Source organism: Mesoplodon mirus, assembly GCF_964341445.2.
Source record: "Mesoplodon mirus genome assembly, chromosome: 3".
Lineage (NCBI taxonomy): Eukaryota > Metazoa > Chordata > Mammalia > Artiodactyla > Ziphiidae > Mesoplodon > Mesoplodon mirus.
Genome location: NC_138978.1, coordinates 67,908,745 through 67,930,793, shown reverse-complemented (window position 1 = coordinate 67,930,793; position 22,049 = coordinate 67,908,745). Strand labels below are relative to the sequence as shown.

General features: G+C 34.4%; 1 protein-coding gene across 1 annotated transcript in view; it reads left to right on the top strand.

Moving 5' to 3' along the window:
• The window catches only part of LRRIQ3 (leucine rich repeats and IQ motif containing 3), a gene marked incomplete at its 5' end in the record, with an annotated part of 152,711 nt that overhangs the window by 17,725 nt on the left and 112,937 nt on the right, over positions 1-22,049 (top strand). Inside the window, 2 exon segments of the mRNA XM_082612144.1 lie at positions 2,622-2,724; positions 12,593-12,652. Coding sequence (XP_082468270.1) covers positions 2,622-2,724; positions 12,593-12,652 — 163 coding nt within the window.

The window sequence follows — 22,049 nt, the reverse complement described above, 5'->3', positions numbered from 1 at the left end:
TACACACTACTTAAGAGCAGAGTCTCTGTTTCCTACAGCCTTCAAGCTCTCCCATATGCAAGCCCCACTGGCCTTCAAAGCCAGACATTCTGGGGAATCATCTTTCCAGAGCAGGACCCATGGGCTAGGGAGTCCAATGTAGAGCTTGGACCCCTAGCTCCTTGGGGACAACCTCTGAAGTTGTTATTATCTTCCTATTTGTCAGTTACCTACTGGGGTTGGGGGTCTTGATTATATCACAGCTCCGCCCCTCCTACCCATCTCATTATGGTTGCTTCTTTATATCTTTAGTTGTAGAAAATCTTTTCTGCTAGTCTTTAGGTTGTTGTTATAGATAATTGCTCTATCAATAGTTGTAATTTTGGTGTGCCTGTGGGAAGAGGTGAGCTTAGGGTCTTCCTACTCCATCTTGGCAACACACTGCAACCTCTGTTTTTAAATTTGTGCATTTAGACTATTAACTTTTTAGTGATAATTGGTACAGTTTGATTAATATCTGTCATATCCATTACTGTTTTTTATTTGTTGCCATTGTTTTCCTATTTTACATTCCACTTTTTTCTTCCTTTTGTGGTTTTAAGTGAGTATTTTATATGATTCCATTTTCTCTCCTTTCTTCACATATTGATTACCACTTTTATAGTGTTTGCCCTAGAGATTGCAATATACATATATAGCTAATCCAAGCCCAGTTTCAAACACTATACCATTTTACAGGTAGTATTAGTATCATATAATAACAAAACAATCCTAATTCCCCCTTCCTGTCCGTTGTATCACTGACTTCAGTTATTTCACTGATACATACGTTAGCATATATATGTATGTATGTTGTATGTAGATGTGTATATATTATATATATACATAATTGAATATATTGATGCTATTGTTTTGTACAAACTGTTATCTCTTAAGTATAAGAAAAATAAAGATTTTATTTTAACTTCACTTATTCCTTCTTTGAGTCTCCTCCTTACTCTTTGTAAGTGCAAGATAATGACTTATTTTTTTTCTCTCTAAAGAACTTCTTTTAGCATTTCTTATAAAGCAGTACTGGCAAAAAAACTCCCTAGGTTTTTGTCTTTATTTCTTTTTCACTTTGAAAGATAATTTCATAGGGAATAGAATTGTAGGTTAGAGGATTTTTTCTCTCAATACTTTAAATATGTCACCCCATTTTCTTCTTGCATGATGTCTGTGGAGAAGTCATATATACTTCTTATCTTTATTCCTCTATAGGTAAGATTTTTCTCCCTCTGACTTCTTTCTGATATGCTTTAGTTTGAAAATGATGTAAAGTTTTTGGCATTTTTCCTGCTTTGTAACCTCTGATCTTCCTGGATCTGTGGTTTGTTGTCTGGCTTTAATATGGAGAAATTCTCCATCATTATAGTTTCAAATATTTCTTCTTTTCATTTATCTCTTCTCCTTCTGGTATTTCCATCACAGGTATGTTGCACCTTTATAGTTCCACAGCCCTTGCATATCCTATCCTGCTTTTTTTGTCTTTGTTCTTTTTGCTTTTTTGTTTTCAAGTATTCTACTGATGTTCTTTCCTTAGCCATATCCAATCTAGTAATAAGCCCATTGTAGACATATTCATTTCTGTTGCAGTGTTTTGATCTCTAGCATTTCTTTTTGATTCTATCTTAGTTTTTTTCTCTCTCTGCTTACATTGCCCATCTATTCTTGTAAGCTGTGTGGTTAATCCATTAGAGCCTTTAGCATATTATTCATAATTGTTTTAAAAGTTCTGGTCTGATAATTCCAACTTCCCTGCCATGTGTTTCTGATCGTTGTTCAGTTTCTTTAAATTGTGCTTTTTTTCCCCTTTTGGTATGTCTTGTCATTTTTTTTTTCTGATAGCTCGACATTATGTACCAGGTAAAAGGAACTGTTGAAAATAGGTCTTGGTTATTGATGCTGAGGTGGGGGGAGGGGTAGCATTCTATACTCCTATGATTAAGTCTTAGACTTTTAGTGAGTCTGTGCATGTGAACTATAAACTGACAAGAGCTTCTCATTTCTTTTCTCCCCCCTTTGGTGTGACTAGATTGCTAGAGTGACCTGGAGTTTAGTACAGCTGACCCTTGAACAACATGGGTTTGAACTGCATGGGTCCACTTATGCACAGATTTCTTTCAGCAAATACAGACTACAGTACTACATGATCTAATGTTTGTTGAATCTGTAGATGTGGAACCGTGGATATGGAGGGTTGACTTTATAAAGTTATATGTGGATTTTTGACTGTGTGAGAGGTTGATGCTTCTAACCCCCATGTTGTTCAAGGTTCAACTCTATTTCCTTTCTCTCATGTGGAAGGCTTGGGCCAGTTGCAGTTGGGTTTTCCCTTCTCCCAGGTCAGTTAGGCTCTGATAATACCCCAACAGGTTAGGCTGTAGTTAATTACATTCACCTGAGGGCAGGCCTTGTTTAAAAAGAACAGAGTGCTCTGATATTTTTCAAATTGTTTCATTTTCCCCTCCCACTTTTGGAAGCACAAGGAGATTTTTCTCTGATGTTTACTGTGGGAATCTGGTCGAGCTCCTGGAGGTAAATCTCACAGTACTGTGGTAGTCTCCTTATGACTGAGTACCCCTGGAGTTTTAAACTCTCAGTGTTGTCCACACTGAGCCTCCAGCAATTTGTCACTGACAGTTCAGATTTTCCTACCTCGGCACTGGTTTTGGTGGCAGTTTCCTCTTATGAGTGTTTGCTCAGGTAATCTGTGATGATTTATATTCACCTATCTCTCAAATCTTGAAGGCAACAGTGTGCCCTGTGTTCTCCTCTGTCTTAGAGATCCAAGAAAAGTCATTGGCTTTTCAATCTATTCAGCTTTTTAGTTGTTGTTAGGACAGAATGACAGTTTCCAAGCTCCTAATATGCAGAACTGGACTTAAATTTATTTTGAAATAATAGGTTATAGTTTTATCTTTTTTGCAGGCTTCACTGTCTGGCTTGCTTTTATTGTCTATAGTGATGTTACTTTGCTTCTTGTTGTCTTTTTGCTTTATAATAACTATAATAAATCTTTATGGCTTTAGATAGTGATCCTATTGTATTGCCCATTTTATGAGAAATCAGTTTTTAATCAACTTTAAGAGGCTTTTTTCAGGTTCTAAAGTTCTTTATTCTGTTCTTGTTTGTTTGTTTTGTGTGTGTGTGTGTGTGTGTGTGTGTGTGTGTTTAGTTTCCGAAAGTATCATGGCTTACTTTCTGAATTCTCTTTCTCTGGTCCCCAGCACTCCCTTTTTAATGCAGACTTTTTTTTTTTTCCTCTCTATTTTTCTCCATTGTTTCTGTGTTGCTCAATTTTGATTCTATCTTCAGGAGTTTCTTCTCAGTTTTGGGCTTTGACCTAGAGAAAAGCACTGGCTAGTTAGTTTTGTGGGTTTGTAGGCCCAGAATACTCTAGGACCTTCAGATCTTACCACTGAACCCTTGTATTCACACACTATTGGAATATGCAAAACCCTACTAGGATTTAGCTTCTGTTGTTTTTAAAATTTTTTTTCTTGAAGTATAGTTGATTTTGGCCATCATCAAAAAAATCTACAAACAATAAATGCTGGAGAGGGTGTGGAGAAAAGGAAACCCTCATACACTGTTGGTGGGAATGTAAATTGGTACAGCAACTATGGAGAAAAATATGGAGGTTCCTTAAAAAACTAAAAATAGCTCTGTTCTTAAATTGTCTCTCCAAGCTTTCCAGGGAGTGTCTTTAGATTTTTTGTTTTATTTCTATCCATCACATGCATTGCTTTCCTTTGTTTCCTACTGCATAATTGCTAATATCATAGTGGTCTGATGGATGTCAGTGGTTTTTCCGTATTCCTATAAATTTTGGCTTTCCTGGGGATATCTTCTCACATAATGTTGGTATAGGTAATGAAAAATTTTTGCTATCTAGTTGTTATATCTGTTTTTACATGGGAATATGGGTAGATTTAAAAACTATGTGACTGCCATGATTATTATTTCAGAGTGCCCTTATAAAACATGAAGCTGGTTGACCAGCATCATTTACCAGGTATTTCTAATAAGCTAAGTTTCTGTGACTTCCATATTTTAGATGATATGTATTATCTGGATTTAGTTCCTAAAAATATAAGAGGGTTGCGGAAATCAAATATCCTACAATTACAAGAAAGAATGGTTAGAGGTACTTGGATATTTACATATCAGAAGAGTTACCTAAGGATATTTCAAAATAGCTGAATAGTTTATGGTATTGCATATAAAATAGTATATATACAATATATACTAGTGTAGTATACTGTTAGTATATATATGCTATATACAAATAGTAAACAGAATAGATAAAAGGATCAAGAATAAGGATGGGACTTTCAGAAAGACAGGTTTCCGCTTGTTTTTTAAGAATAATATCTAACTATTATGATTGTTTGAATGGTATAGTTATAAATTTCTTTTGACATATAGTATTAAAGTAGGAATTGTCTGCATGCCAGTGTTGTAATAAACTGGGTTTTAGCAGAGATCACATATGTATAACATCCAACACCTTTTTTTTATATGTACAGATGGCACATGGTGCCAATTTTATCTGCAGATATTACAGCATTCAAAGTTTACAAATTACACCTTTGCCACAGCCTTGGCTAAATCTTGAACTAGTTCAGAATTCAGCTGTGCTAAGGAGCTGATCTTAGCATGCTTAGACATCATATACTTGTTCTTGATAGTCATGTGCTTTATAAGCCCACAATTCAGCATGACTGCGTTCTTAGTCAGGTGTTGCATAACAACAAGAAGGGATTCTTCAGTGTATGAAAGGTAATGCTGTAGAATTGGTGTCCATTCAGTATTATCAAGAATTTTCAGTGCTAAGTCAAATGTCCCACGGCAATCTGAGGAGGAAAGTGCACCATACTGTAGCCCAAAATAGTTCCATAAGATATGTATATAAATAGGAAAATAATATGTGATCCTATTCAGACCAGGAGCAAAATACAGAGGCCTGTAGTCAGCACTATTATATTAAAACTACTGAAAGCTTTATCTAATTTGATAATATTTTTTTAAAAAGAAGAAACAATGTATGTTTTAGTCATAATTGGATTCAGTTCTGTGTAACAGAGACCTCCTAAAATAATGGTTTAAACTAGGCAAAAGTTTTACTTTTTATATTAGAAGAGTCCATAGTCCAAGAAGTACAAAGTGTACTTTGTACAAGTGTGACTCTGCACAAAATCAGGACCCAAGTATCCTTTTTATTCTATCTTCCTATCTTGTGTGTTCTATCCTAAGTTCACATGTGTTTCAGAATGGCTGCCAAAGTTCCAGTTGCTATATCTGGTTGCATGCTGGAAGGCTCATGCAGTACTAATTGGCAGAAAGGGCACATCACCACACTAAAGCAGAAACTTTAATCAGCCTAATTGGGAATAAAGCATTTCCTCTTAACAGTTCCTTGGCCAGAATTTAGTAATATGGGCACACTGGCAACAAGGAATGCTAAGAAACAGGATCTTTTATCTGGCCATTTTGCTACTTGTATGAAATTTGGTTTCTGTTACAAAGGCTAAAAGGGAGGATTTGAATTGGAAGGTAGTTAGCAGTTTCTACAGCATATTTGAAAGCAAAAGACAAAATTATAATTATTGCCTAATATATCTAAATTCACATATAAAAAAGGAAGAAGTTTGTCATATCAAGGATCTAAGCATCTGTCTCATGAAGATAGAAAAGTAGCAGAAGTTATACCCAAAAAGAGTAAAAGGAAGGAATAATAAAATTAGTGTCAGAAATAGATGAAATATAAAACAAGCATACAATGAACATGAGAAAATGTGCATAAAAATCAATAAAGCCAAATGGACATATATACACTAACAAATGTAAAATAGCTAGTGGGAAGCAGCTGCCTAACACAGGGAGATCAGCTCGGTGCTTTGTGACCACCTAAAGGGGTGGGATAGGGAGGGTGGGAGGGAGACGTAAGAGGGAGGAAATATGGGGATATATGCATATTTATAGCTGGTTCACTTTGTTATAAAGCAGAAACCAACACACCATTGTAAAGCAATTATACTCCAATAAAGATGTTTAAAAAATCAATAAAGCCAAGAATTGGTTATTTTCAAAGAGTAATAAATTGATAAAGCTCTAGCAAGACTGCTATAACAAAGAGATAGAGGAAAAAATTCAAATTACCATGATAAAGAACATCGCTGCGGCTTCACAGAAGTTAAAGGAAATACAATGAATAACTTTATGCAAAATAATTTGACAGTTTGTGTGAAATGGACAAATTCTTTGAAGAAACACAATTTTCAGTCTGACAGAAGAAGAAATAAAAATGCTGAATAGTCCTTCATACATTAAAGAAATTGAATCCATTATTAAAATCTTTCCCACAAAGAGACTTCAGGTCTAGATGACTTTGCTGGTGAGTTACCCTGCACATCTAAGGAACATATAACACCATCTTAACCAAAATTTCCAAAGAGTGAATAAGAATACTTTTCATGTTTTGAGAGGTCAGCATAACATTAAAAGCAAAACCTGAAAAGGACCTTACAAGAAAGAGAATTGCAGGCCTGTTTTATGTATGCACATGTAAAAATTATAAAACAAAATATTAGAAAATTAGATCTAGTGACATATAAAGTGGTTAATACCCTATAGCCAACATAAGTTTATTTGAAGAATAAAAAATTAGTTTAACATTAGAAAATGAGTGACATAACAATATGAGTGGGGGAAAACACCTCAGTGTTTCTCACTTTGCCCAGTATCAGGTTAACTAAAATTTGTGTATATTTTGAATGAATGTGTCCTCATTTTTCAAGGTTCCAAAGTAACTGAGACTTGATCTCATTTGACTCATCTAACTTGTGATAGGCAGAATTTCAAGATGGCCCACATGATCTTTGTTCCCTGGTGTTACTCCCACAATCATGTTATATTATGCAGCAGATGATATTTTGCAGATGTTATTAAGGTTCCTTACTAATCAGTTGACCTTCAGATAGATTATCTGAGTGGGTCTAACCTAATCAAATGATCTCTTTAAAAACAAAGAGTGTTCTCTGGCTGATGGTGGAACAGGATATCAGAGAAAGTTGAAGCACAAGAAGGATTTGAGGTACTGTTGCTATCTTAAAAGTGAAGGGGACCACATTTAAGTGACATGAGAGTGACTTTATGAGCTAGGAGTGACCCTCCACCAATAACCAGCAAAAAAATGGAGACTTTAGTCCTATGCAAGAAAGTGGATTCTACCAACTAGTTGAATGAGCTTAGAAGGAGATTTTTTCCAGATAAGAAAGAACCCAGACCGGCCACAAAGTTTGTGCAATTCGTTACTCAGTAATAGAAAACTAATATATAATAGAGTTGTGCAAAGTGAGGTATAGTTCTGGTATATGCAGCGTTTCATTAATGCATTACCTTGTAAAGTGAGGTCTACCTGTATACAATCCTTTCAATGTCTGCACCAAAATCATAAAACTCAACAGTCATTTAAGGTTAAATATATATATATATATATATATATATATATATATATATATATATTTAGCAATCTAGGATTAGAAGGAAACTTTGTTAATCTAACAATACATATATTTTAACTCATTTATTAATACTTAGTAGTGAAATATTGGAATTATTCCCCCTGAGGCCAGGAACAAAACAAGGGTGTCAACTGTTAGTATTTTTATTTAGTACTGAAATGGTGAACATAGATCAGTGGAACAAAGTAAGGAAAATAAAAAGGAAGTTAAAAGATTAGAAAGTAAGGAAATTGTAATTTATTGTAGATGTCATGATTTTGAATGTGCAAGCTAGTAAAATAATAATACAAAAACCAATAGTATTTAAATATATTGTAACAATCACCAATTGGAAAATTAAATTAAAAGCTACCGTTTATAGTAGTATAAAAACCTCACCATTTGTTGGATTGGTCTTCCAAAGGCAGACACAAAAACAAGATGAGTTGTACAAGAAATTTATTGGGAGAAATACCTTTGACAAACAAAAGAGGAAGGAGTAGGAATAGGCAGGGAAAAACCTTCACATTCTGATGATAATTTGACACCTGTGAAGGGAGAGAGACAATAGATTGGGCAGAAAGAGACTCAGCAACACAATTCTGAAGAAATTTAGGCCAGGCCTTTGGGGAATCCCTGAGCAAAACTTGAACATTGGAGGAATCCTGCATCAGGCAGAAATGGGCCAGCACTAGTACAATACCTCAGTCATTGACTGGGAATAGCCTTGGCAAAAATGTAGTGATGGATCTAAAGAGGCAGCAGCTGGGGCTGCCAGTCAGCTGTGCTTCTTATAGTGGGTTCTCTTCAAGGAGATCTGAGCAGCACACTTCCATGGCTGTCATAAACCACGGACTAAGGACACATGAAAGGAAAGGTGTGAATTAGCTCTGAAAAGAAAGCTACCAAACATTACTGATAGAACAATATGAAAATAAATATAAGAATACATCATTTTTATGATATTGGATGAATCAATGTAATAAAGATGTCCTTTCTAAATTGATCTATCTATGCAGTGCATTCTTCAACAAAATTCTAGCAGTTTTCCTTTAATAACACATACTTTGAAAAATAATATTGTGTTGGCATTTCAGTTTGCCTCTACTCACTCTCTAAATCCCATTAAACTGATAGTATGAGGATTTAGAAAGGCAGAGGGCAAGAGAAGGGCAAAGAGAAAGAGAGCAACAAATTTTTGCAAACTAGGAAGCAGATAGGTATGTATAACTGACTTTGCAGATCTTAGGAACCTGTAGCTAGAGATCAGAAATCTCTGGTCTTTAAGATGGCTACCTGATTTTGTCAATAAATTATATTGGAACACCGTCACACCCATTCTTTTATATATTATCTATCAATGTGCTTTTAAGCTACAATGGAAAAGCTAAGTAGTTAGATAGAGACTGTAGTACCCAGAAACCTAACATTTTTACTGTCTGTATTTGGCTCTTTAAAGAAAAAGTTTGCCAACCTCTGCTATAACCTGTCCTGAAAGTATCAGAAGGCAAAGATTGAGGCTGATTCATACTGCAGAACCCAGGAATGATTAGGATTTAAAGATTCTAGGAACTTCTTGTAAATGCTGCTGCAAATAGGAGCATTTATTGAATCTCTGTTTTAGAATCAGTTAAACTCTCCTATTCCATTCTGAACTGAGATATTCAGTGTTTTATTTTAGAGATGAAAGTATAGCCATAATGCCTCTAAAAGTATAATGCCTTTGCAAACAGTGACAGTTTTACTTCTTCTTTTCCAATTGGGATTCTTTTTATTCAATCCAAAAACAGCAGAGTACACATTCTTTTCAAGTGCACATGGAACATTCTCCAGGATAGGTCACATGCTAACCACAAAGCAAGCCTTGGTAAATTTAAGAAAATTAAAATGATATCAATCATCTTTTCCAACCAGTGCTATGAGACTAGCAAAAAACAAACCCATGGAGGCTAAACAATATGCTTCTAAGCGATCAGTGAATCACTGAAGAAATCAAAGAGGAAATTAAAAAATATGTGGAGAGAAAGGAAAATGAAAACACAACTGTCCAAAGTCTATGGGATGCAGCAAAAGTAGTTGTAAGAGGGAAGTTTATAGCAATACAAACGTACCTCAGAAAACAAGAAAAATCTCAAATAACAACCTGACCTTACACTTAAATGAACTGGAAAAAGAATAACAATAGAACCTTAAGTTAGTAGAAAGAAAGCATAAAGATCAGAGCAGAAATACATAAAATAGAGATTAGAACAATTTAAAAAATCAGTGAAACTAAGAGCTGGTTCTTTGAAAAGATAAACAAAATTGATCAACTTTTAGCCAGACTCATCAAGAAAAAAATAAGAGAGGGCTCAAATCAATAAAGTCAGAAATGAAAAAGGAGAAGTTAAAACCAATACCACAGAAACACAAAGGATCATAAGAGACTACTTCAGGCAACTATATGCCAATAAAATGGACAACCTAGAATAAATGGACAAATTATTAGAAAGGTGCAATCTCCCAGGACTGAACCAGGAAGAAATAGAAAATATGAACAGACGAATTACAAGTGAGAAACAAATGAATCCATTATTATAGTGGGAGAAATCAACACTGGCTATCAGAAATAGATCCAGCAGGCAGAAAATCAGGAAAAACATAGTTCACCTCAACATCATCAGTCAACTGGATAAAAAGGACATTTATAGATTACTTCATTCAACAACAGGACCAGAATCCACATTCATCTCAGGCTTACATGGAACATTCACCCAAATAGACCACATTCTGGGCCATAAAACACAACTTTAAAAGAATAGGAAGCATGCAGTGTTATGTTCTCAGACCCAATGGAATGAAACAAGACATCAATGACAAATTTAGCTGGAAAATTCCAAATTACTTGAAGACTAAAAAATTTCTAACACTTCCAAATAACACATAGTTTAAAGAAGAAATCTCAGGAGAAATTTTAAAACATTTTTGGATAAATGAAAGTTAAATCAGGACTTATCAAAATTTGTGGGATGCAGAGAAAGTAGTGCTTAGAGGGACATTTATAGGACTAAATGCATATATTAGAATAGAACAAATGTCTAAAACAGTCATGTAAGTTTCCACTTTAGGAAACTAGAAAAAGCAAGTTAAAGTACACAGAAACAAAATAATTAGAGCAGAAATCAATGAAATTAAAAAATAACATACTTTTGCCATATGATCCTTACCATATGCTTCTTGGTATTTACCCAAAGCAGTTGTAAATTTATGCCTACACAAAAACCTGTACATGGTTGTTTATAGCAGTTTTATTCATAATAGCAAAAATTTGGAAGCAACCAAAACATCCTTTAGTAAGTGACTGGATGAATAAATAACATGTTGGATCCAGACAATAGAATAATTTTAGTGATAAAAAATGAGATGTGAAACCATGAAAAGACATGGGCAAACTTAAATGTATATTACTAAGTGGAAGAATTGAAAAGGCTACATACTTTGTGGTTCAAACTATCTGACATTTTGGAAAAGGCAAAACTATGAAGATAGTACAGAGATCAGTGGTTACCAGGGTTGACGTGAGGGAGGGCTGAATAGGCAGAGTACAGAGGATTTTTAGGGCAGTGAAATACTCAGTATCTCACATGATGATTACTTGTCATTATACATTTGTCCAAATCCAAAGAATGTGTACCACTGAGAGTGAACCTTAATGTAAACTATGGTCTTTGGATGATAGTGATGTGTCAATGTACGTTCTTCAATTGTAACATACTGTTCTGGTGAGGGATGTTAACAATGAGAGAGGCTATGCATGTGTGGGAGCAAAGGGTATATAGGAGTTCTCTATACCTTCCTCGCAGTTTTGCTGTGAACCTAATACTGCTCTAAAATGTAAAATTCATTAGAAATAATTTTTAAAATTAACACAAAAATTTAGTACACAGTGGGTGTCACTAAAGATTTTGGTTTAAGGGATTACATGAATAGTAGCCAAACCTTACTCATTCCCTTCCTCCACTTTCCTTTTCCTTCCCTCGCTTCCTTCCTTAGCAGGTTGAAGTTATTATCTACCTTTTTAATAGCAATCGCAATTCCATACTTGTTAAGATTTTACATATATATCTTTAGAGTTTATTCAAAGTTGCTGATTATATGAAATCTGCAGTAGCAAATAGTATGCAAACTATTGTGTCTTGTTGGGTTTTGTTATTTAATAAAAGTAAAGTGTTACAAATCAAATTTGAATGAATACAAAATTTAAATACAGGATGTTTTTAAATTTTTGATCACTTTTCTCCTATAATTATGCTAGATATATGGCCTATTAAATATATATCATTTTTATGCTGATAATTATAAAGACCTTCCTGGCCCATAAGATCTGACAGGAGTTTCAGTATGAAAATGAACTAAAATGTTTCCCCCTTCAGCCTTAACTTCTGCTGAAGAGAGGAGACATAATGAAGTAGGATAAGATAATTTTTTAATTCACAATGAAGAAAAATAATGACTAAGAACAGGCTTCCCAACATGCCTCTTAGAATCTGACTAGAATAACCAAAGTAAAAGGAAAAACTGTGAGTAGTGAGTGGAGAAGGTAGATAGAGCTCATTAATGCTCAAAATAAGGAATAATGCCAACCACATAACCAAAAATCCTGAAGAATTCTAATATATATTGAATTAGATACATCTCTTCTTCCTGGATTCCTGTGGAATTCTTTATTTTTGAAATTGCTGATAAGCCACCCACTAGAGTGCCAGAAGGCTGTCCTGCAAAGTTACTTACTGGTGTGCTAGAGAATCTCTCTGGGAGGTGAGAAGTGACCTGACCTAGAAATTGGAAGAACTGGTATGCCCTTGCTCCAGCTCTTGGTCCTTGAGTGAGCTGAATCTCCCCTGAGGCTCAAAACACAGGAACAGTAATGTTTGTGAGGACAGACTGAGATAATACCTGTTAGGTGCTCAGGAGTGATTGGTGCATAGGCAGTGCTTTACAAATGTTAGTTCTTAGAAGTATTATGATTCTATGATTCCACAGTTTACTGCTATTTTGTATCTAAATCACTATCTTTCTTATAACAGAATTGGCAAAGGAGTTGGATCCTGTAATTTTAAAAAGTCATCTTTCTTCCTGCTTCTAAGGTAATCCTAAGGCAAATGCCTTTACAGTGGAAACCTCCATATTACAAAGAATTTTCCATTCCTTTTATTAAAAAAAAAGAAGAATCCATCACTATCTGGCCTGCTGGCAAAACTCTCCCTGGAGTCGTACAAAGTATTGAGATATGTTCCCTCCTTTATTTTCTGGACGAGTTTGTGAAGGATTTTATTTTTTCCTTAAATGTTTGGTAGAATTCACCAATGAAGTCATCTTGGCCTGGGCTTTCTTTTATTGTAATATTTTAAATTACTAATTCAGTGGGGGTTTTTTGGTTTTGTTTCTTTGGTTGTTATAAGTCTGTTTCATTTTTCTACTCCTTATTAAGTTAGGTTTGGAAATTTGTATCTTTTGGGGAATTTTTCCATTTCATCTAAATTGTCTCCTTTTTTGACCTAATGCTGTTCCTAGTGTTCTCTTATGGCACTTCTAATTTCTGTAAGGTCAACAGTAATGTAGTTTCTTTTTAAAAATAACTTATGACTTCTTTTCTTAGCATAGCTAGAGATTCGCCTTTTTAAAAAATGTTTTCGAGAAATCATGTATTAATTTCATTGGATTTCCCTATTTGTTTTCTAATTTTCTATTTCACTGATTTCCTCTCTAATCTTTATTTCCTTTTATTATGCCGCCTGTGGGTTTGATTTACTCTCCCCCCCCCAATTTCTTAAAGTGGATGCTTCCTTTCTTTAAAAGAGCTCCATGTTCTTCCCCCTCCTTTGTGTTTTTATATATATCATATGTATATATACATACACACACAGACATCTTTAAGAAGAAAATGTGTTTTTACTTTTTTTTTTTTTTTTTTTTTATAATTCTATATGCACAGTTGACCCTAGAACAACACGGGTTTGAACTGTGAAGGGCCACTTACGCATGGATGTTTTTCAATAGTAAATAATACAGTACTACAGTGATTTTAATTAGAATCCTGGTTTTGTAGAGACACTTGAAAATATGCTTTTAAAGTTTCCGAGGAAATAAATGTCTTAGAATAGTCAAGAAACAATGGAAAAAGAAAAATTTTCCAAGCCATTATAATCAATATTTGGTCATTGGCACAGGTACAGAGAAATGAGATGAACAGAATAAAGCATCCTAAAAAGATCTGTATATGAAAGAGATCTTAAAGAATGGAAGTAATACTTTAATATGATGGGAAAAGGATGGTTTATTTAATAATTGGTAATGGCAAAATTGGTTATCTTTCTGAACAAAACCATAATTGCTTCTCTGTTGCATGCCATATTAAAAATATATATTTCAGATGGGTTAAAGCATTAAATATAAAACTTTAAAAGATAATTCAGTTGAATATTCTTATAACCTTATGGTGAGGGAGAGGCAAGCTGTAAACAGAGAAGTGTTTACATTAAAAAGGATGCACCATGGGCTTCCCTGGTGGTCCAGTGTTTAAAGAATCCACCTTCCAATGCAGGGGACGTGGGTTTGATCCCTGCTCAGGGAAATAAGATCCCACATGCTGTGGAGCAACTAAGCCCATGCGCCACAACTACTGAGCCCATGCGCTCTAGAGCCCATGTGCCACAACTAGAGAGCCCACGCACTGCAACTACTGAGCCCATGTGCTCTCGGAGCCTGCATGCCACAACTAGAGAGAAGCCCGCGCACCGCAATGAAGAGCCCATGTGCCGCAATGAAAGATCCTATATGCCTCAACGGAGATCCTGTGTGCTGCAACTAAGACCCCACACAGCCAAAACAAACAAACAAACAAACAAACAAACAAACAAAACAAAAAAGAATGTGTCAGGATAAATCAGAAAATGTTAACATATAAAGAACTCATACAAATAGTAGGACAAAGAAAAACAACTCAGATTAAAAAAATGGGTGGAAGATGTGAACAGACAGCTCATAAAAGACATATAAGTCACCAACATAAATATGAAAAGATTATTAATCTCATTAATAGTCAAAGATATGCAAATTAAAGAAGCAATGAGATACTATTTTTTTCCTAACAGATTGACAAAGGTTAAAGATTGTGATAATGTTTCTTATGAGGATTTAAGGATGAACCTAACATTGACAGATCATAATCACCGAAAGCCCATATGGTTCATACTTGGTGTTGTACATTGTATGTGTTTAGACAAATGTATAATAACATGTATCTATCATTATGGTGTCATACAGAGTATTTTCTCTACCCTAAAACTCACCTCTGTTCTGCCTATTCATTGTTCCTGCCCCCTTCCCCATGATGGTTAATTTTATGTCTCAATTTGGCTAGACTATGATGCCCAGTTGTTTGGTTAAACACTGGTCTAGATATTGCTGTAAAGGTATTTTTTAGATGTGATTAACAGTTAAATCAGTAGACTTTGAGTGATGATTACCATTCATGTTGTGGATGGGTTTCATCTCATTAGTTGAAGCCCTTAAGAACAAAGACTGCAATTTCCAGGTGAAGCATTTTGTTTCTAGACTGCAAGGTAGAAACCCTGCCTGAGTTTCCAGCCTGCAGATTCTGGACTCAAGACTGCAGCATCGGCTTTTCCCTGAATTTCCAGCCTGCTGACCTGCTTTACAGATTTTAGAGTTGTCAGTTCCCATTATTGCATGGACCAATTCCTTAAAATCTCTCTCTCTCTTCGCCGTATATTTGTTCTGTATCTCTGTTGAATTTTGACTAATGCACTCTCACATCAGCAATAACACTTTTGAAATTTCTACTTGAAAGATAAAGTGTGTGTGTGTGTATGTGTGTGTGAGAGGAAGAGAGGGAGGGAGATGGGAGAGGAGAGAGATATGAGGGGCAGGCTGGGAGCAAGATTGTGTTATTTGTAGTAAAAAAAAAAAACTAGAAAAACTTATGTATCCTCTGTTGAAAGTTTATGATTCAGAGATAGTATAAAATACTCTACAGTTGTTAAAAATAACATTAGTTCTAAAATCTATTTAACAGAGATTTCAGTGATTATTAAGAGAAAAGCAAGTTACAAAGAAATATATATAGCAAAATCCAGTGTTTATAAAAAGCAAGGGCAAAAGTTTGTATCCATGTGAGGAAGGGAAAAATATACAACCAAATGTGTAGATGGGGGTTGGGCAATGGTATGTAAGGAGAGGGAATGGTAAAGACTGATAATCTGTGTCTGTGTGTGTATTTCTTTAAATGTATATATATATGTATATAATTTTTACAAAAATGATTGTATTTATACCTCTTATTATCTAACATGCTTGTTTTTATTTTCTGTAGTGTTGAATGTTATTGTATAAGAATTTTTAATAGCTAGATGTATTCTTTTAAATAGATATATTCTACTTAGGTGAGCTTTCCTGTTGGACATTAATGTTGTTTTTATTTTCTCAAAATTATAAAAATTATAGGGATAAAAAGCCATAAACATATATTTATGCATATTCATTATTATATACTTAGAAGCAATTTCTAGAATTTGAATTGGCATATAAATGGATATATAAATTTCTATTTTTTATCATTTTATTACTAGTAGTAGTAATTGTCATACTATGTAATATTAATATTATGAATATAATAGCAGTTACTGTATTACTTCTGCTAGTAATATGACTATTGCTAATAAGTATAATAAAGAAGACCTTATTAAAATTTGCTTCATTCTTTCTAGATGAGAATCTTATCATTAAGTAAACTTTATTTAATGTAATGAGCCACATGGGTGAATGTGGTTGGAGGAAGTATTTAAAGGCTGTGTCAACTACTAATATTTCTATGCATACATTTAACATCTATCTATATTTTTTCTCTCAACCACTGTAAAAGTTATCTGGAAAATTATCATTTATCATTGCTCCTGTATTAACTTCTCTTTATAATATCATATTTTGAGATATAAGTGTTCTAAAGATGATGACTATTTTTGTTTTACTGACTATAATGATTATTTTTTAATAATTTGATATACCTGATGAAGCCAGGTAACTAACAGCAAACTATAAGAGGTCAAACTTAACTTTTAAACAATCATCCTATAATTTTGTTATTTATAATACTTATGTTGAATTTTAAATTAGGAATTTATCTAATAAATTGTGTTGTTACTTAATCCCATAGAAAAGAATCACAATTTCTTTTCCTAACATTTCTTCTGGATCTTTGTTCAATGGGGAGGAGCATTGTATCTGGTGAATATATGTCTTCATTTTAGAAACTATTTATGGGGCCTTATGTTAGCTTTCTAGTCATCAGGTTTCAAGTCATTATAGTATTCCTTAACATATGATTCCAATTTTCCAGAGTTATGAAAGGACAGAGTGAGCCATGTAAATGGAATCATTCAGTATTTGTCTTTCTGTTACCAGTTTATTTACTTAACATAATGTCCTCAAGATTCATACATGTTGCTGCATATTGCAAAACTTGCTTCTTTTTTAAGCCTAAATAATATTTTATTTTAGGCATATATCACATTTTATTTATCCATTCTGCTGTTGATTGGCATTTAAGTGTTTCCACACCTGCTCAGGGAGACACTGAGAGCTAGACATTTTGTCTAATTGCTCTGTGCTGAACTGGGAGCAAGGGATATGGTGACTGCCAACCCAAATCTCCATCTCTATTCTCACTAGTCCCCAGGAAGCTAGGTTATGCCAGGTCTTATCAGCACTTGACTGTTAGCAAGTCAGAAGCCAGTACTTTGGGCATCCCCAAGAAAAAATTGTGGCATTCTAGGCAACTGTGGTTTCTGTTGACTTATTCAGTGGTGAGCCAGGGGAAAGGAATTATGGCATCTACCAACCGAAGTATCTGTCTCCATACTCCTCCAGGTGGGTAGACTGTGTCAGACTATCAAAGCTCTGAGAATGGCAAGAGAGAAGCCAACCCTTTGAAGAGGTCCCTCAGAAAAGTTGGGGACATTGGACATGTGAACAGCTCTTTCCCTACCCTCGAAGAAGCTGGGAGCTAGGAGTTCTCTTCTTGATCATATTGTACAGTGCCAGGGGTAGGGATTTTGAAGAAAAGATGTCCTGAATTTCCCTACTTGCTTTGGTGAGCCTAGTTTCATGTTCACAAGGATGCATGAGCCTTTCAATCAGCTTGTGGATTTCTCACAATAGGAATTAGTCCCTGATTTGTTGCTGAATTGGTGGGTTTGTTGGTGGGAAGTGGGGGCCCAGGGCTTCTTCTTTGTCATCTTGCTGACTCATTATGCATTTTAAATGTTTGAGACTTGCTTTTTCTTATCCTTTTTATTGTTATTTACTTTGATTCCTCTACTCTTTTAGAACATTCTTATTTATTTTAATGTCTGTTTCAAGGTTTAAACTTTGAGGAGGAGGTCACAGATTCCTTTGAAAATCTGATGAAAGTTATAAGCATTATTTCCAGTGTAATCTGTACATGCATACTCAAATAAAATGTGCTTACAATTTCACTGGGTTCATGACCTCCAAGTTAAACTCTGGCATATACCATAACTTTTTTATTTTCACATTTTAGCCTTTAATCTTAGAAAATTAGGGTCAATGTGAATACTTCTGTGGACAACCACCCACCCCAAGTTTCCTTGACTTCTTAAGATCTAGACCGTCTCACACTGTCCAAGAAGAATCTTGATAGATTAATGAACCCATATGTCAGAGGCAAACCTAAGTTTTACAACCAACCCACATTTTTTTAAACTCATGAACTATATTCTATTTTCTAATGAGAGTTTTTAATTTTTAAGGAGACCAGATGATTCAGGCCCTCTGGCCAGCAGTCAATAAGAAGAGAGTTCCTAATTGGAAAGTTACTTAGAGATCCTCAAGTAAAATTAAAATGGAATATAAATATTAGGCAACTGTTTTTGAACTGAAATAAGTGATTTCTTTAAACTTACTTTTTAAGATTTTTCCCCTATAATTCATATTATAAGAAAAAAGAGAATCTACTGCCAAGAATTTCCTCCAATGTAAGTTCTATAAGACCAGGAACTCTGGAATTTTACAACATATTCCCAGAGTCTAGAGCAGTGCATTTTGAATAAGTGTTTGAGCAATAAGTGAAAGAGTAAATGAATAAATAACTCTGATGAAAAGGAAACTGCATTTTAATATCAACAGGTTGTGGAAATGATTTTTACCTCTTCTCAATCTGTGGATCTACCTCATGTCATTATAAAAATAAGTCATTAAATAAGAAATTTTTGTTGTTGTTGTTGTATGCGGGCCTCTCACTGTTGTGGCCTCTCCCATTGTGGAGCACAGGCTCTGGACATGCAGGCTCGGAGGCCATGGCTCATGGGCCCAGCCGCTCTGCGGCATGTGGGATCTTCCTGGACTGGGGCACAAACGAGTGTCCCCTGCATCAACAGGCGGACTCTCAACCACTGCGCCACCAGGGAAGCCCAAGAAATTAAAAAAAAAAATGTATTAAAAAGTAAAATTATATTTAAAATAGGAGCCATTAAATTTAATAATCTGAGATCAAAAACATAAGATAATTTAAGATAATCCTAAATATTAACATCATTCACAGATGCGTCTAATATCTTTTTGTTCCTTTCATACTCCTATACTACTTTTGTTGTATTGAGTAAATATTGTATAGTGTAACATTTAAATTTCTTTCATGATGTTTTAATTGTATAATTTTAGTTATTGGTGTTTTTACTAGGGCTTAGAATATACATCTGAACTTATTTATTTCAGGTATATAGTGACAAGTCTAGTGAGATATAAAAATGTTACTTCTGGGGCTTCCCTGGTGGTGCAGTGGTTGAGAGTCTGCCTGCCGATGCAGGGGACACGGGTTCGTGCCCCGGTCCAGGAAGATCCCACATGCCATGGAGCAGCTAGGCCTGTGAGCCATGGCCACTGAGCCTGCGCGTCCAGAGCCTGTGCTCCACAACGGGAGAGGCCACAACAGTGAGAGGCCTGCGTACCACAAAAAAAAAAAAAAAAAAGTTACTTCTGTATATGTTTATCACCTCTTCCAACTTTTTGTGCTATTAATGTTATACATATTACATATATATGTTACAAACCCAAAAGTATATTATTATAATTATCACTTTATAAAGTGTTATATCCTTTAAAGGAGCTAAGGCAAAAAAGAACAACTATATATTCATTGAGTTTGTTACATTGACAGTACTATTTATCGTATTTCTAGTTCTTTTCATTTTTTTTCCTGTGGATTTAAATTACAATCTAGTATTATTTTGTTACTCCAAAACAGCTTTGCTTCCACCTGCTGCCTTGTGCTATTATTGTCAAATACATTACATTTATACATGTTTTAGACAAAAATACAATTATATAAATATTATACAATTGTTTTTTAAATTAGTTAAGAGAAGAAACGAGTAGAAATTTGAATTTATATTGTTTTATAATTACACAATTTTTTTTACCAGCACTCTTTATTTATTTATTTTTTTTGTGGATTTAAATTACTGTTTGAGGTCACTTGCTTTCAACCTGAAGAACTTCCTTTAGTATTTCTTATAAGGCATGTCTGGGGTTTAGATATAATTTTGAGTTGGTGCTTTTTGTTGGGGGGTAGTTTGGATATATGTTCAGAAGTGAAATTGCTGAGTCATGTCATAGTTCTGCTTTTAATTTTTTGAGGATTCTTAATACTGTTCTTTATAGTGGCTATATCAGTTTATGATCCCACCAGCAGTGCACAAGCTTCCTTCCCTTCTGCATCCTTGGCAGCCTTTGTTGTCTGTTGTCTTTTTGATGATGGCCATTCTAACAGGTATGAGGTGATACTGCATTGTGTTTTTGATTTGCATTTCCCTGATGATTAGTGATGTTAAGCATCTTTTCTTGTGTCTGTTGACCATGTGGAATTCTTTGGAAAAATGTCTGTTCAGGTCTTTTACCCATTTTTAAATTGGATTATTCATTTTTTTGTTTGTTTTTGAGTTCTATGAGTTCTTTATATATTTTGGATATTAACCCCTTATCAGATATATGGCTTACAAATATTTTTTCACATTCTGTAGCTTGTCTTTTCATCTTGTTGCTTAATTCTTTTGCTGTGCAGAAGCTTTTTAATTTGATGTAGTTCCACTTGTTTACTTTTGATTTTCTTGCTTGTACTACTATCCAAAAAATCATTGCCAAGAACCATGACAATGACCTTTTTCCTATGTCGACTTCCAAGGAGTTTCATGGTTTCATGTCTTACATTTAAGTCTTTAATCCATTTTGAGTTAATTTTTGTGTATGCTGTAAGATAGTGGAGGAGTTTCATTCTTTTGCATGTTGCTGTTTGGTTTCCTCAATGCTGTTTATTGAAGAGACTGTCCTTTTACCATTGTTGATTCTTGGCTCCTTTGTCATAAATTAATTGACCCATATAGGCACGGTTTTATTTCTGTGCTCCTTATTCTGTTTCGTTGATATATGGGCTTGTTTTTATGTCAATACAATACTGTTTTAATTACTATAACTTTGTAATATAGTTTGAAATCAGGGCATGTAATGCCTCCAGTGTTGTTCTTCTTTCTCAGGATTGCTTTGGCTATCTTGGGTATATAGTGGCTCCATATAAATATTAGGATTTTTGCCTACTCCTATGAAAAATGCCATTGGAATCTTGATAGAGATTTCATTGAATCTGTAGATGGCTTCTGGATGTATTGACATTTTAACAATATTCATTTTCCCAATCTATGAACATGGGATACTTTTCTATTTATTTGTGTCTTCAGTTTCTTTCATTAATATTTTATTGTTTTCAGAGTAGAAATCTTTCACCTCCTTAGTTTAGTCCTGATATTTTATTGTTTTTGATGCTATTTTAAATGGGATTTTTTTCTCTATTTCTTTTCCATATAGTCAATAGTGGTAGAAACATTACTGATTTTTGAGTGTTAATTTTGTATCCTACAGTTGCACTGACATTTTCAGTTATATCTAACAGTTTTTTTTAATGGAGTCTTTAAAATTTTCTGTATATAAAATCATGTCATCTGCAAATAGAGATAATTTTACTTCTTTTCCAACATTTTCCTATGTTTTCTTTTATTTCTTTTCTCTCATTATCTTGCCTGATTGCTCTGGCAAGGACTTCCAGCTCTATGTTGAATAGGAGTGGTGAGAGTGGGCACCCTTGTCTTACTCATGATTCTAGAAGAAACTATTTCAGCTTTTCATGATTAAGTATGATGATAGCTGAGTGCTTATTATATATGGCCTTTATTGTGTTATATTCCTTCTATACCTAATTTCTTGAGAGTTTTTATCATGAACAGAAGTTGAATTTTGTCAAATACTTTTTCTGCATCTCTTGAGATGATCATATGATCTTTTTCTTTCATTCTATTTATGTAATGGATCACATTTATTTGCATATTTTGAACCTTCTTTGCATCCCATGTACAAATCCCACTTGATCATGGTGAAGGATCTTTAACTGTGTTTGCT